The sequence below is a fragment of the Belonocnema kinseyi genome, chromosome 3 (assembly GCF_010883055.1).
Source record: "Belonocnema kinseyi isolate 2016_QV_RU_SX_M_011 chromosome 3, B_treatae_v1, whole genome shotgun sequence".
Taxonomy (NCBI): Eukaryota; Metazoa; Arthropoda; class Insecta; order Hymenoptera; family Cynipidae; genus Belonocnema; species Belonocnema kinseyi.
The window spans coordinates 24,181,440-24,197,327 of NC_046659.1; the positions used below are offsets into that span (position 1 = coordinate 24,181,440).

The 15,888-nt window shown below is 34.4% G+C and overlaps 1 protein-coding gene across 1 annotated transcript in view; it reads left to right on the top strand.

The window, feature by feature from the left end:
• LOC117170347 (neuronal acetylcholine receptor subunit alpha-7-like) overlaps positions 1-13,974 on the top strand; it is a 1,604,403-nt gene extending 1,590,429 nt beyond the window's left edge. The window contains exons 12-13 of the mRNA XM_033357087.1: positions 13,049-13,760; positions 13,862-13,974. Coding sequence (XP_033212978.1) covers positions 13,049-13,216 — 168 coding nt within the window. The 3' untranslated portion in view covers positions 13,217-13,760; positions 13,862-13,974. The remainder of the gene's footprint in view (positions 1-13,048; positions 13,761-13,861) is intronic.
• The last annotated feature ends 1,914 nt before the right edge of the window (positions 13,975-15,888 follow it).

Genomic DNA, 15,888 nt, shown 5'->3' on the forward strand with positions numbered 1-15,888 from the left:
AGCTATCTAAGGATGGTACTATAGAACGCCACCTCAAGGTAGGCCTAGTGGCGCCATCTCTTGGTCAGGCCGGAAACTTATCAATCCACCCTCGTAGGTGCTAATCAAGCCAGTATCTCCACTTTATAGAAATTACAAGAAAAGAAAATCAAACACGCCAGAATTTAAGGCTTTTTTGGGCTCTTGAACGCAATGACAACCAATTTCTATGAACAACCCCTGCTAAAAATAAAACTATCCCCTATATAAGAATTCAAATTCGGAAAAAACAAAAAACATGAGAATTGTGCGCTTATTTTTGGCTCTTGAATGCACCAAATAAAAATTCAGAAAAACCACCGCTACGTACAAAAACACCAAACCGCCAGTAAAAACTTAAACCTCGATATTGGTATTTTTGAAGATTCCAAAAATCAGAGACTCCATTGACACTAAAAAATTCTCAAAAACATTATTTTTCGACAAATTCATATCTACGTTGTGGAGATGGGTTGATTTTAGACGTTAGGAGTTGGAACCCAAAAATCGGAGTGGGTATTTTCGAAAAGCCAAAAAATCAGAGACTCCATGGAAGCTGGAAGATTCTAAAAAGGATTATTTTTTTTACAATTTCATATCTACGTGGTAGAGAGGAGTTTATTTTAGAAGTTAAGGATTGGAGCCTAGAAATCGCAGTGGGTATTGTCGAGGAGCCCAAAAATCAGAGACTTCATTGACAATCTAAAATTCTCAAAAAGATGATTTTTTTACAATTTCAAATCTACGTGTTAGAGGGGTTAATTTTACAGATTAGTGGTTTGAGCCCGATATTCAGAGAGGGTATTTTTGAGGAGCCCAAAAATCATGAACTCAATTGCCACTGTGAATTTTTCAAAAAGTTTATTTTGTGACAAATTCATATCTACATGGTAGAGGGGTTGAGTTTAGACGTTAAGGGTTGGAGCCTAAAAATCATAGAGGGTATTTGTAAAGAGCCCACCGATCATAGATATAATTAGATATGATTATATATTACTTAGATATGACTACGTAGATATGATATCGACGAAGTACAAAAAACCTTTTTCGGAATTTTACAGCGTTACTACGTGGAGAGAAATTTCAATTGATTAATTCACGGAAGGGCGTGATTTTAGAGCAAAAATTTTTACGTGATTTAAAGTCTCAGACTCTATGATCTAAAAGCATATAATTCGACACCTGAGAGAAAAGGGGCGTGGCCTAACGCCTCAGCGTAGTACTAGATTCTCTGGTTTTTGGACTCTTCAAAAATACGAACACTGATTTTTGGGCTCCAGCCCGTATCCTCGAAAATACCCTTTCCGATTTTCGACTCCAAACCTTAACGTCTAAAACAACCCCTCTCTACCACGTAGATCTGATTTTGTCAAAAAATAATCTTTTTAACAAGTTTGTAGTGTCAACAGCGTCTCTGATTTTTGTGCTCCTTGAAAATAACCACTCCGATTTTTGGGCTCTAAACATTGGCGTCTAAGATCAACCCCTCTCTACCACGTAGTTATGAAATTCGAAAAAACTAATCCTTTTAAGAATTTTCCTGTATCAATGGAGTCTGATTTTTGGGCTCCTCAAAAATACCTTCCCCAATTTTTGGGCCTCAACATTTATCGTCTTAAATCAGCCCCTCCCTACCGCTTAGATATGAAATTGTAAAAAATAATCCTTTTGAGAACTTTCCAGTGTCAATTGAGTATCTGATTTTTGAGTTCCTCGAAAATACCCTCTCCAATGTTCGGGCCCCAACATTTAACGTCTAAAATCAACCCCTCGCTACCACGTAGATGTGAAATTGTCAAAGAAATAATCTTTTTGAGAATTTTTCGGTATCAATAGAGTTTATGATTTTTTGCTCTTCGAAAATACGCGCTTCTATTTTTGGGCTCCAGCTCTTGATGTCTAAAAGCAACCACTTTCTACCACGTAGAGATGACTCTGTCGAAAAAAAATATTCTTGAGAATTTTTCAGTTAGAATAGATTCTCTGATTTTTGGGCTAACGATAATATCCACTCCGATTTTCAAGCTCAAGCCCCTGATCTCTAAAATGAACCCCTCTCCACCACGTAGATATGAGTTTATCAGAAAAAAATCTTTTTGAGAATTTTCTAATAACAATGGAGTCTCTGATTTTGAGGTTTCTCGAAAATACCCACTCTGATTTTTGGGCTCTATCCCTTAATCTCTAAAATCAACCCCTTTCTACCAAGTACATATGAAATTGTCAAAAAATAATCTTTTTGAGGATTTTCCAGTATCAATGGAGTTTCTGATTTTTGCGCTCCTTGAAAAAAACCCACTCCGATTTTTGGGATTCAACCCTTAACGTATAAAATTAACCCTTCTCTACAACATACATATGACTTTGTCAAAATGTAATCTTTTTGCGAATTTTCCAATGTCAATAGAGTCTTTGATTTTTGGGCTCCTCGAAAATACCCACTCCGATTTTTAAGCTGAAGCCCCTGATCTCTAAGATCAACTCCTCGCTACCACGTAGATACGAGTTTGTCAAAAAAATAATCTTTTTAAGAATTTTTCAATATCAATCAAATCTCTGATTTTTGGGCTCCTCGAAAATACCTACTCCGATTTTTGGGCTCAAACCCCTAATCTCTAAAATCAACCTAACCATTAACGTCTAAAATCATCCCCTCTCTACTAAGTACATATGAAATTGTAAAAAAATAATCTTTTTGAGAATTTTCCAGTGTGAATGAAGTATTTGATTTTTGGGCTCCTTGGAAATACCTACTCCAATTTTTGAGCTCAAACCCCTAATCTCTAAAATCAATTTCTCTCTACAACGTAGATTTGAAATTGTAAAAAATATCATCTTTTTGAGAATTTTCCAGTCTCAATGGAGTCTCTGATTTTTGGGCTCCTTGAAAATACCTACTCCGATTTTTGGGCTCAAACCCCTAATCTCTAAAATCAGCTCAATCATTAACGTCTAAAGCAATCTCTCTCTACTACGTAGATTTGAAATTGCAAAAAAAAATCATTTTGAGAATTTTCCATTGTCAATGGAGTCTCTGCTTTTTGGGCTCCTCAAAAATACCCACTCCGATGTTTGGTCGTTTTTTTTCATAGTTGTGGTTTTTCTGAATTTTTATTTAGTGCATTCAAGAGCCCAAAATCTGGTGCATTTTGTGTTTTGCAGATTTTATTTTTCGGAAGGGGGTGATTTTTTGAAAATGGGGATATTTTTTGCATTTTTTTGTAGGTCTTATGGAAATTGGTTGTTGTTGCGTTCAAGAGCCCAACAAAATCCTAAATTCTGACTATTTGATTTTATTTTGTTTTAATTTTCATATAGTGGAGGTGTTGGCTACATTAGCACCTCCACCCGAAATTCAGATTTTCATAAAAAGTAGTGGTGACCAAAAATCGACAATTCATCTCAAAAAGTAAAAAAAAATACAAAATTTTGATACAAAGAAATTTGGGAACTTCAGTTGTAGAGGGGCTAGCTTAATAGACCTAATCGTTGAACTGGACGGCGGTTATTTTTTTAGAAATTAGGGGTGAGAAATAATTAAGCTTAAAAGTACCATGTTACTATTTTATAAGAAAGTTCCATCTATTTAGATATGGACTTTTTTCAATACGGCGGAGATCAGACAACTCAGCGGTGACACTAACGAAAAACAGAATGTCATACATTGCATATTTTTGGCTATTTTTTATCAAAACCAAAATATTTGTTTGCTATATTAGTTTTCGATAAAACACGGCGGCGCTAGATTATCAAGAATTCAGTAGCGCCCTCCACAAAAATCATTAAAAAATCATTAAATTAAAAAAAAAATGATTAGGTTAAATTTTTTTTTGCTTTACAATGTACTTATTGTAGCGGTCGTCTAACATTTCGATGCCAGTTTTGTAGTGCTGCGCGTCAAGTCCTTCAAAATAGGCGTTTGTTTCCAACTCTACGCCTTCATTTGAGTAAAATCGCTTGCCAGAGAGCCACATTTTCAACCGGTGAAACAGGAAATAGTTGCTCGGGGCTAAATCTGGGAATACGGAGGGTGGGGAACCAATTCGTAGCGCAATTTCTTCAATTTATCGGTCGAATCGCGAGCAGAATGAGCGGGACAACACATCGCGCGCACAACTTCTTCATGTGTAAACATTCATAAATGATATGATCAACGCGTTTCTTTGAGATGCTTATGGTCATCGCTAGCTCGCTCAATTTCAGTTTGCGATCATTTAACACAATTTCACGATCTTTTAAAATATTTTCCGGCGTGACTGCCTCATTTGGCCTTCCTGAGCGTAGTGCATCGGTTGTGGTGGTACGGTCACGACAAAATTCATGAAACCAATACTTTACAATTGAATTGGCTGGGGCAGCCCTGGCAGTACGAAGGAACCGAATGGAGCCTCTACAAAGTACCTGTAAAAACCCCATTCGGTTCCTTCGGTTACAAAACGAACTATTGCGATTATTCCGTGACCTTTTATAGGGAATTTTAACGTAGAATCTGAATTTCAACAATTTAAAAGTTGATTTTGCTATTTTTTTGAGTTTTTCAAAAGTGAACCGAATGGGGACCCAATGGGGTCTTTACGGGTACTTTGTAGAGGCTCCATTCGGTTCCTTCGGTCCGCCAAGGAGATGTTTCGTAACACTTATCAAGCCATTGCTTTGCTTGAGCAGTATTTTTCCCATCAGGAAGCAATGCTTTACCAAAACACGAAATTCACTTTTTTCGATGGTAAACAAAAATAACAGAGATAGTGTCACTTCGAGAGCAATAACTTGAGAACGAGTTAATGAAATGCCATGAAATTTTGACAGCGTTCTAGTAAAGGTTGGTACCATCGCGCAAGCCCAAGCATTTGTGGTTTGCAACACCATCTATGTGCAAGGCCAAAGACTTTTCAGCCCATGTAATATATACTGCAATTTTATATTAATATTAATGAACCAAAAAATCATATATTTATATAATTATAGTAATTTCCTCACATATTTGATACAAAAGGATACTTTATTTTTTATAAATAATATTCGTTTTTAATTTTTTTCATGAAAAATTGAATTTTCAACTAGAAAATATGAAGTTTCAAATAAAATATGAATGTTGCCTAAAAAAATGATTTCTTAAGAAAGTGGTTGAACCAAATTAAAAAAAAAGTTCTATCCTCAAACAGAGAAAAGATTAACTTTCAATCAAATACTAGTGTTTTTATCCAAGAAAGATGAAATTTTTAGAAAAACGGATTAATTTTTAAACCAAAAATACAAATTGAAACAAATTGAATTTTCATACGAAAAATACTTTTCTACTCTCAAATGAAACATACAAATCATCAAAAAACTAGTTTAATTTTTATCCAAAAAAGATTTCAGTTTCATTTTTCGACAGAAGAATATGAGTTTCAATTGAGAAAGAAATGTTCTATGAGAATTGTTGCATTTTCTACCCAAAAATATGAATTATTAACAAAGCAGAAAAAAACTTCTTAAAAAATTCTGGAATTTTAAGCCAAGCCGTTGCATTTTTATCAAAGAAAGATGCAATTTCTAGTCAAATGAATTAAGGTTTAAAATAAGAAGACAAATTTGCGAAAAATAGTTCAATTTCCAACCAAAAAAGATTTTAGTTTGACTTTTTGACATTGAAATATGAGATTTAAAAATAAGTTAATTTTCTATTGAACTAGTTGAATTTTCAAAAGATTTGGAAACCTTTTCAAAACTTTATTTTTAATTTTCTCTTATTTCCCACTGACCAATTTTTCATTTTCCCTGATCATATTAATATTCAAAGAGCAAAATCGCAAACCTGCAAAATTTTTAACCTAGAATATTTCATAAACGAAATCAAATAATTTCAAATTAAAATTGAGAAATTAAAGTTGTATAAGAAGAACAAATCATAACAAAACGTTTCGAACACGCCGAATACAATTAAAGTCTAGGCAGAAATAACGTTTTATCAACATATATTTTGTATCCATTGAGTTCTATGTATATGAGTTTTTCTTTGAACAGTTTCTCTATTCGGGGGAAGCGCGGCGATCAAAAATTCGAAAATTGAATTCGGAGTGAATATTAAAATAGTCGAGGTTGCAGTTTAGGAATTTTCAGTTACTGTGACTGAAAATTCCTACATAATAAAAAATTTTATTGGTTCATTATTTTAATATAAAACATGAAGTCGATATTTGTTCAGGACGAAGAGACTTTGGATATTAATATTTCTTTTATTGCATATCCATAATTCAAATAAAGTGTACGAATTAAGGGATAATCGAGCTTTGGTTAGAAAAAGTCAAATAGTGACTATGAAAATGCAGACTAGTATCTTTGAGTAGAATAAATCGTACGAATTTACACTCTGGCATAAAAAATTACACTATTTCTGAGTCGCTGTATTAAATTTTGTAATGGATTCGAATAACGAAAATTAATATAGTGCTTTAAAAAAAGTGAAACAGAATGTTGTACATTTCGTTACGAACGCCTTGCAATCTTTCTAAACCACCATACGAAAAATGGGGTTAGTGATGTTGTGTTTTGTGTTTCACGCTGGCGCATGGCAAAAAGAAATATGTATGAACGCGCACTATTGCATGAACTTCAATTCTTCTTAATATTATATATGCGTATACGCTCGGATGGTCGCTCGCTGGCTACAGTGGATTTGTTTACGAAGATTATACTAATGACTATACGTGTATACAGTAAGGACGTTTACTATGTAGTCATCGAGAATATAATTATATAAACTCTAGCATACAATGCAACCCGTCTTGCATTTGTGTAATGCAAAAAAGTACTATACCCTACCGAAAAGAATCTTTGAGTATATACTAAAAATTCTTTAGGTCAAAGAAGCTCAGAGAAATTCTCCGCAGGCACTCAGGTAGATATTTTTAAAGGTCCAGGAAGCTCGTTTAAATGGTCTGAAGGCTTTAAAATATCCTTTCCGAAATTGAAACAAGAATACGATCATAACTAACAAGCAGAGAGTCTATCCAATAGAGTAGCCGACACTCAAGGGTCCTTTGTTAAGCTTTAGGATTAAAATTTAGAAGTAGATTTTTTTTAATTTCATAGTTAACAGCCTAAAACATAATAATTTGGAATCTACGGATTTCAATGACTTCAGATATCTAACTTTTTTATTAATGCTTAAAATTGGAATTAATAGAACGTTTCTCGTAAATGGAATGAGATTCCCCAAAAAAGACAACATTTTTGAATTCAACTAGAAAATTGTATATCAGTATATATATTATAATTATAAATAAGTATAATGAGAAAATTCATCAATTAAAAAAAAGTGTTAATAATTTGAAGAGAAATTTAAAAAGGGAGAGCGGATTAGCCACGACCAACTACTGTAAATAACTCTGTCCGCCAGGTACGTGATGAATACAAAAGGAACATTATATTACCGTCGCACCAATCTTAAAACGACCACTAAAAGGATCTTGAAAAGGACCCAAATCTCTCAAACTATCTCCGAGACTATTTTGTTTCAAATCGACTTTGTTTATAGACTCAAATGGGCCAAGCTATATCGCTAAAGAAAACTCAGAGATTTCTTTCGGTAGGGTATAAGCGATTTTAATTCGATTTTCAAATCTTCCGCGCTCAAGATCTTGCGCTGATTGGTCAAAGTCTTCGAGACTCAGAAGACGTGCGCAAAATTTACGTATAACCAAATTCTGAAAAAAGGTTATGTTCCCCAGGATTCACGACGCATTTCAAATAAATAATTAGTTACGAATTAAAAAGAATGTAACACAATATTAGGGTGTGTTCACAAAAATTCTCGGGACGTGGATTCTTTGGGAAATTTTGCTTAAATCTTTGTTTGCTATATCTTTTTTATTCGTTGCAATCATTGAGTCATTTGAAATCTATAATTAGTAAAAAAAGCTTCTTAAATGTTTTAAAACCTTTTAAATCTTCTAAATATTTTTAAATATTTGAAATCTGGTGAACTGTATGTAATTTTTTCAAAATCTTTGAAACCCTTTAAATCTTTTAAAAGTTTAAAAATCTTTGTAAAATTGTTATGAAATATTTAAAATCTGATAAACACGCTCTTATAAAATGTTCAAAATCCTTTTAAATATCTTAAAACCTTTGAAACATTTTGAAATCTTTATCAATGTTTTGTTATATGGTATATACTAAAAAACCGAGTGGTGAAACTCTTGAAAATTCCGTGAGATGGCCATGGTTCATCCCAATAGAACTTTTCATTCTAGACGTCGGTGGTGCGCACGTGCCGAAATTTTACATCATATCCGTATTTTTCGAACAGTTTTGTGTCGAAATGTATGGAAAATATTTTTAATAAAAACAACAACAAAAAATTAATTTGTAAATAACAGAGATTTTGAAGGTTGATCATTTTTAAGTCTATTTGAAAAAAAACGGTGAAAAAAGTGCAAAGAGTGCGGCAACCAAGGCCATTATTTGCATCTGTTGGCACCTGTGATCTTCTAAAAAATGCTTAAAAATTCGGCGAAACTCACGGAAGATGATGTTCCAGATGCAAAATTAGTGCACGAATCAGTAGAAGAGCACAGTATTGAGCAGTTAAAACGATGTCCTAAATGTAGACAACCGGCATTAACGGGAAAAAAACGTGATTCAGTGGAAAGGTTAGTTGAGGTTTTGTATAGCAGGTATAAATATTTTCTTTTATAGAAGATCTGCAGTTGCGAACTTTTTTTCAGTAAATATTTGATATTCATAAACATATAAAATAACACAATATTGTATTTTCTACTTCTCTTTTTCAAGTTTAGACATTAAAAAGCCATTTGTTAGTGATTACCTAGTATAAGAAATGTACTAACAAAGTTTCCTTCTTTCATATAATCATGTTATACATACGTAACTATCATAGTTTTGCGTTCTCAAGTGAAAGTAATGAATATATTTTATTTTTATCAAAAAATTTAGGAGTTTTGAAACCCCGATAAGAATACTTTATTTAATATGGGAGCAAATTTTAGCAAAGAAAGAAAATATTAATACCTGCCAAGCACAACCTCAACTAACCTTTCTACTGAATCACTTTTTTCCCCTTTTAAAGATCGTTTCCTATATTTTATTCATCGTTTAAGCTATTTAACACTGCGCTCTTCCACCGATGTGTGTACTAATTTTTCTCCTGGAATATCATCTTCCGTGATTTTTAAACATTTTTTTGAAGACGACAGATGTCATCAAATGTAAATAATGGGCTTGCTCACCACACTTTTCACACTTTTTCGCAGTTTTTTTCAGAATATACTTAAAATTTTTTTTTAAGCTCTGTTTTATTTACACATTTAATTTTCGTTGTTATTTTTATTTACAATATTTTCCATACATTTCAACGCAAAACTGTTCGAAAAATACGGTAATGCCGTAAAATCCTGGCACGTGCGCAAAGTCTATTCTGAAGCTGAGTTAATATTGAAGATTTCAGATAATAATTTTTATAATTTCTAAGTCAATTATCACAAAAAATCTATATTTTAAGATTCTATAGTAGCGGAGACGAAATTTTCAAGATCGCTAAACACCCAGCTCATAAGAATAATTCGCCGCTTCTTACCTCTCATCATTTGAATCTCAGATTCATCGTTGCAATTTTTATAATCACACGGATTAGAATTTTCGTTGCAGTTAGTCAAAAGCGTTTGATTCCCATATTTTATAAAATAAGTAAAACAACAGATTTTATCACCAATTAATTATGTACAACCTGCAGATATTCACTTTATTTATTTAATTAAGATAGAAGTACAAAACGATTTTGACACGTCTCAAACGTCAAATATCACTCACGTACCGTTACATACCGTTACATAAGTGAAACCAAACTCCAATTGTTAAGGAAGTACTTAATGCACATCCCGAATGTATTTGTGAACACATTCTAATACTGTGTTACATTGTATTTAATACGCAACTAATTATTTATTTGAAATGCACGGTGAATCCTGGGGAACATAACCTTTTTTTCAGAATTTGTGTATACGTATATTTTGCGCACGTCTTCTGAGTCTCGAAGACTTTGACCAATCAGCGCAAGATCCCGAGCGCGGGAGATTTGGAAACCGAATTAAAATCGCCTATATAGTACTTTCTTGCATTACACAAATGGAAGACGGGTTGTATTGTATGTTAGATTGAGATTTATAATGCAAAACAGTAAAATTTTTACTTTAAACAATTTTCCACTAACAAATGAAAACAAATTTTCAGGTAAGAAGATCAATTTTCTACATAAAAACAAAGAATTTGTTAGAAAATGCATATGGTTTGAAACAAGTAGTTTCAATTTTTAACTGGAAAAGATAAATTAACCATAAAAACAGGAAGAGTTAAATGCACTCAATGCACTTGCACTTAAATTTCGGGGTTATGTCACTTTAATCACTGATTAAACTCCATAAGCAGCCATTATTGGGAGGTTAAGTTCACCCATGATTATCTTTCCCTAATCATGATTCAAAGATTGGTGGAACGCAAAGTATTGATTAAGTAAGGCTAATCAATTATTAACGATTTAATCAGAGTTGGTGAAATCGGCCCTAACCCCTTTAAGAATCAGGTGTAAGCAATGAGTATTGTTTACTTTTTTTATCTTTCAAGTTAATTTTTTGAAGTTAAAAAATTAAATTTTTTATTAATAAATGAGATTAAATATATCTGAACATAAAAAGCTGGTTTTTATTTATGGCCTACAAAGAATTCAGCAAGATTGGGATCTAAATAAGAAGGCAATGCGGCTCGCTTTAGCCCTCATGATGTAGCTTTTAGACCTCTGAATAGCTATAGCTAATTTCAAAGAATTGCGAGGTCACAGCAGCTGAGCGAGCCGAGCGAGACACGTCATATAGTCGTCCCACCGATCTGTTCCTTAATTGGTTGCGTAGAGACTGTGTTCACCAAGTGAATAATTAACTGCATCACGAAATAACCTAAAGATGCGCATCTTTACGTATTTGGGCAGAGATACTGTCAAAGCGGTGCAGGTGAATTGAGATAGTAATGCCTATTTTGTGTACGAGTTGAGTCCCGCGACTTTAAACGTTATGTACCAGTTGACTTCGCGTCTGGAACTCCTATCACTGTCCACTTCTTTGGCTTGAAATCAAAGACCTCGCCCCACATTTCATAATGATATTTCATAATATTGGAGCAGGCACTCAGTTTTCTATGACGTATTTTGATTTATCATACAGGCCTCATTAGGTTATATTTAGCACTTCTTTTAAATTGATAAAGTGATTTAATGTAAGCCCACAGTCTGGCTATATACTACTTTTAAAATTATGCTGCGGCTTGATGTTAGCCTACCTTCTAGCTAACAACTAGTTTCTAAACCATGCAGTGGCTTGATGTTAGCCCACATTATCGCTACCGACTACTTTCAAGACTACATCGGGTCTAACTTGCAGATCTAAAAGTAGTTCGTTTGAAAGATTTCAAGTTATGCTAGTTTTTAGGGGAGCTGGTCTTCTTTATGTTACACCTGGAAATAAGCCCACTTTTGGTTTCGAATCAAAACCTTTTTTTCTGTGTATATTTGTATATAACTTAGTATTTTTCAGGTTATTAAATGAAACATTCAATTTATATCTAACTTTTTATTTATTGAATGAAGCGTATATCCTGTGACAGGTAACAGAAATTATATTGGTCGAACCTCCACCCTTTCCTAACATCTCGTGGGGGGTTGGAAGGCACCTCTGTGACTGCTTACACAAATAATGTTGGTCAAACCCATACGCCTTTCCAAAATGTGGTGGGTTTGGAAGGCACATCTGTGACTCGTCAAGCGAATAACCTTTTCGAAAATTTTTTAGTCTGACAAACCAGACAGCAAGATGTCCGACATTGAGAATCAAACAGTAGCATTAAAAATATGTGGAAATAATTATTTTTTATTATCTTTTTCCGACAGTCTAGGGGCTATCCTTAAAATATGCTTCTTAAAAACCGGTAAAAAAATTTTCGGTACCGGTAATTTTTTTACCAGTACCGAAAATTTGTTTACCTGTTTCTGTAAAACCAGTTTTTTGGTAAGGTAGCGGATGAGGGCGTGTATTTATGGAATTCGTGGAATTCAAGGAATTCATGCAATTTAAAGAATTTATACAATTCGATGAATTCACGGAATCCAAGAAATTCATGGAATTAATGGAATTCAAGGAATTCAAGGAATTCAAGGAATTCATGGAATTCAAGGAACTCATGGAATTCAAGGAATTCATGGAATTCAAGGAACTCATGGAATTCAAGGAATTCATAGAATTTAAGGTATTTATGCCATTCGACGAATTCGTGCAATTAAAGGAATTTACGGAATTATTGAAATTCATGCAGATTTGTTATTGAAAATATCAATGAGATGACATCAGATAAGTGACAACTTATACTTCTTGAGTGTAATTTACAATGACCGATACACGTTATACCTATGTTTGCTGCCCAATTCTATACAAAAAATGTTACGTTACTAATTAGTTTATTGGAAAATATCATACAGTGAACTGTTAAGAAATTTGTTGTTGAAGAGATAAACTCGCTTCTTCGATACATGATTCTTAAATTTGAAAAACAACATTCTAAATTTGACACTGACATGAACCACGTTTTTTTAGCATGAGACAGAACCATGTCAGTATCATGTCGGTAACTAGAATCTGTGCTTAAGAACGGCTCCGTTTATCCACTGATAAACCATTTATGTCCCAAGATATCTCGAGTACATCCAAGACATATCTAGAGCAGATTCATAGAACATCATTAGTGCTTTTCCTAATGCTTTTAATACGCTTATGGGTAATTCAAACGGCACAAAAACATCTCCTTAACATCTCAGGATATTCCACATTATCCTTTTGTAGTGAGCGCTAGATTATTTTTAAGTCATTGATAATGTATTCATTTAGGGAATGTTCTAATAACGTTTTCATATTATTTTCCAGAGAGCTTGGGAAGTAGAATTTGTAGGTCTATGCCCGCTACTTCACAAAATGTTTTTCTTTTGCAGATAATCACGGACCAACTGAAGGAGGACGAAGTAAATACGAAGATAACAAACGACTGGAAATTCGCTGCCATGGTGATCGACAGAATGTGCCTAATCATTTTTACTCTGTTCACTATCATCGCTACTATCACCGTCCTGTTTTCTGCGCCACATATTATCGTCACGTGATTCGAAAATTCAATGTGGCTGTCAAGAGCGGAAAAAGAAGACGATGCTCATATGGTGAAAAACTGGTTCTTGTTACGGGTAGTAGTCCCATTGCGTTCGATTTTTTTTTTTATAATTGTCAAATGTGTCTCTTCGTCAAAAACGAGTGGTATTTGATGCGAAACTGCGTTAACATAGAAAAGCAATATAAAAATGCCTTAGCAAAACCCTTTCAGATTGACATGCCCGTGCAAATAAGTTCGCATAAACCGTTCACTAGACGTTCATTAGGAATCAGCGAAATTTTTTGTGGATTCCATAGACGTCTTGATAATTCTTGATATATGTGTCAAATATGCACAGAAAAAAGTTGAGAGAGACTTCGAAATTGTTAAAAGCCATCTGCATATATAAGTGCAAAATATTACTCCCAATAAACCACAGGAATAAAACGGACTCGAGGATATGCGGCGTTTTTGGGGCGTCTGCAGAAAGACCCCATGAAGCCAGTGCCTATCCTTTAAATATCTTTGGAGTCCCAAACACTTCCCATGTCCCCGTTTCCGTGAGTACATAAATATAATACACACTTATTCACATGAAACCAAATTTTAAACTATCTAAAGTTGTCATAATTATTTTATTAAACTCTCAAACACAATGAAGAGCCAAGGTGAATCAAATGCCAGAGAATTTTATTATCCGCATCACTAGTAAATAGAGGCGATTATAAAGGTTTATATTATGATTATCTGGCGTTCGGATGCACTATTTTCTTAAGGTAAGTAATTGCAGGGTTGAGGAAATGTGAAAAACTCATCACGCCACCAATATTTAGCCACTTTATAGTAAGCAATGGGACAAGAGTCACATTTAGGACGTCAAAAAGACATATCTTGGGCGCTACTAAGGATCCAGATGTTTTCTTTCAGATATCTTATGTCTCAAGGATATCTTAAAGACATCATATGTCTACAGGATAACAATTTGACAGATAATGGCATTCTAGGGACGTCTCAGAACTTCCCAAAGACAACCGATACCTCCGTGAGCATTAGGCTATGTTTATAAGCCAATATAATTTTTTGCTCTCTTTATAAAATCGCTAGTATACACCCGCATTTTTTTTCAATTTCAAACTCTTTACGGTTACCCTATCCGCAAGGAATAGCCAAATCTCATTTATTATATGCGTAGAAGTCCATAGTGGATTATCTGTTAACAAATCTTGAAATGAATATAATTCTCATGTTTACTACAACTGTACTCAGTTTCCTAAGTACAATTTCTCATATATATATATGTGTGTGTGTACACTACCATCGGAAATTGTCAGTACGATCACCGAAAGTACTACTAAAAGATTAAAAATCACTACTGACTTTGAAACGTGATTACTCGTTTAAAAATTGAGCGAGAAACTTTTTTAGATAAACACTGAAATTTACAGGGCGCCATCTCTTAAATCTCATGCTCAATTTAAGCCAATAAAACTTTAAAAGTATTCAGGGGTTCCCAAGATATGAAAATGAACAACTAAGCGTGTTTGCGTCAAGTTTCAGTCGGCGAGCATCACAGAAGGCCGGACTCGCTGCTAAAGCGACTAAAATTTGGTGCAGGCACGCTTCGAAGTACTTTCGCTGATCTGCCTGACAATTTCCGACTGTTATATATATATATATACATATCTTTAAAATTGTGTTCTTAGGACAAATGCGGGATCTCACCAGGAGCGGGTGCCATTTGAGACAATTGCACCCGCTTCCGGCAAAATTGCGGTAAAGTACATACTAAGTTTATCACAGATTATACCCACACATCTCATGGTTGTGAGACGTTGCTACAGCTAAAACTTTACCGCGATTTTGCTGGGAGCAGTTTCAATTTTCTAGAATGATACCTGCTCTCGGTAAAATACCGTAGTTGTTCTTATGACAAAATTTCAATCAACTATACGAACAAGCCGCAGATGAAGACGTTAAACGACGTTAGACCATCACGGGAAACAGGCATCCCCTCGGAGATGATGTCGATTTCAGGATAAAATCATTAACAAACACATTAACAAGAAATTAACATAAATTCGGTTAGACCTTTCGCTGAATCTAATTGAAGGCTTACATCAAAGGCGGACTAAAATACGCTTGCACCCACTAAACAAGTAGATTGACTGGGCAGAATAGAATTCGTCTCGTTTTCAGTGTGTGATGGACAACGTAACATCTCGTCGGTCGTTTACTAAAAAGTATCGAATGTTCGCCCGCAAAATGAGGATATACTGCCACATACTGAAAAAGTCATAGCTGCTGATAATTAAGGAGCACGATTTGCTGACAAAATACGGGTATTATCTAACGCAAAAAGGACAGTATATAAGTTGCTGGGGTAGCTTTGGAAGAATGAACATGTTCTCTCTGGCCCATCGTGCCTTTTCAGCGATCTTCCTGCTTCTTTCAAAGATCTCCTAAGCCCGAGGAGGTTGGAACTTTTCGACGAAAGAGTTAAAAGTCCAACGCCAATTGAAGAAAGGCACTGAGAAAATTATCTGCTCTAAGGTGCTTTGCGACAACTTCATAAGACCTAAAGAGGAATGTCCATCAATCACTGGTGGCGAGATGATGAAACCACTGGCGGGCGCGAAGATCTTTTCCGCTGCAGGACCAGATTATATCAATAACTGGTGGAAAACGAGA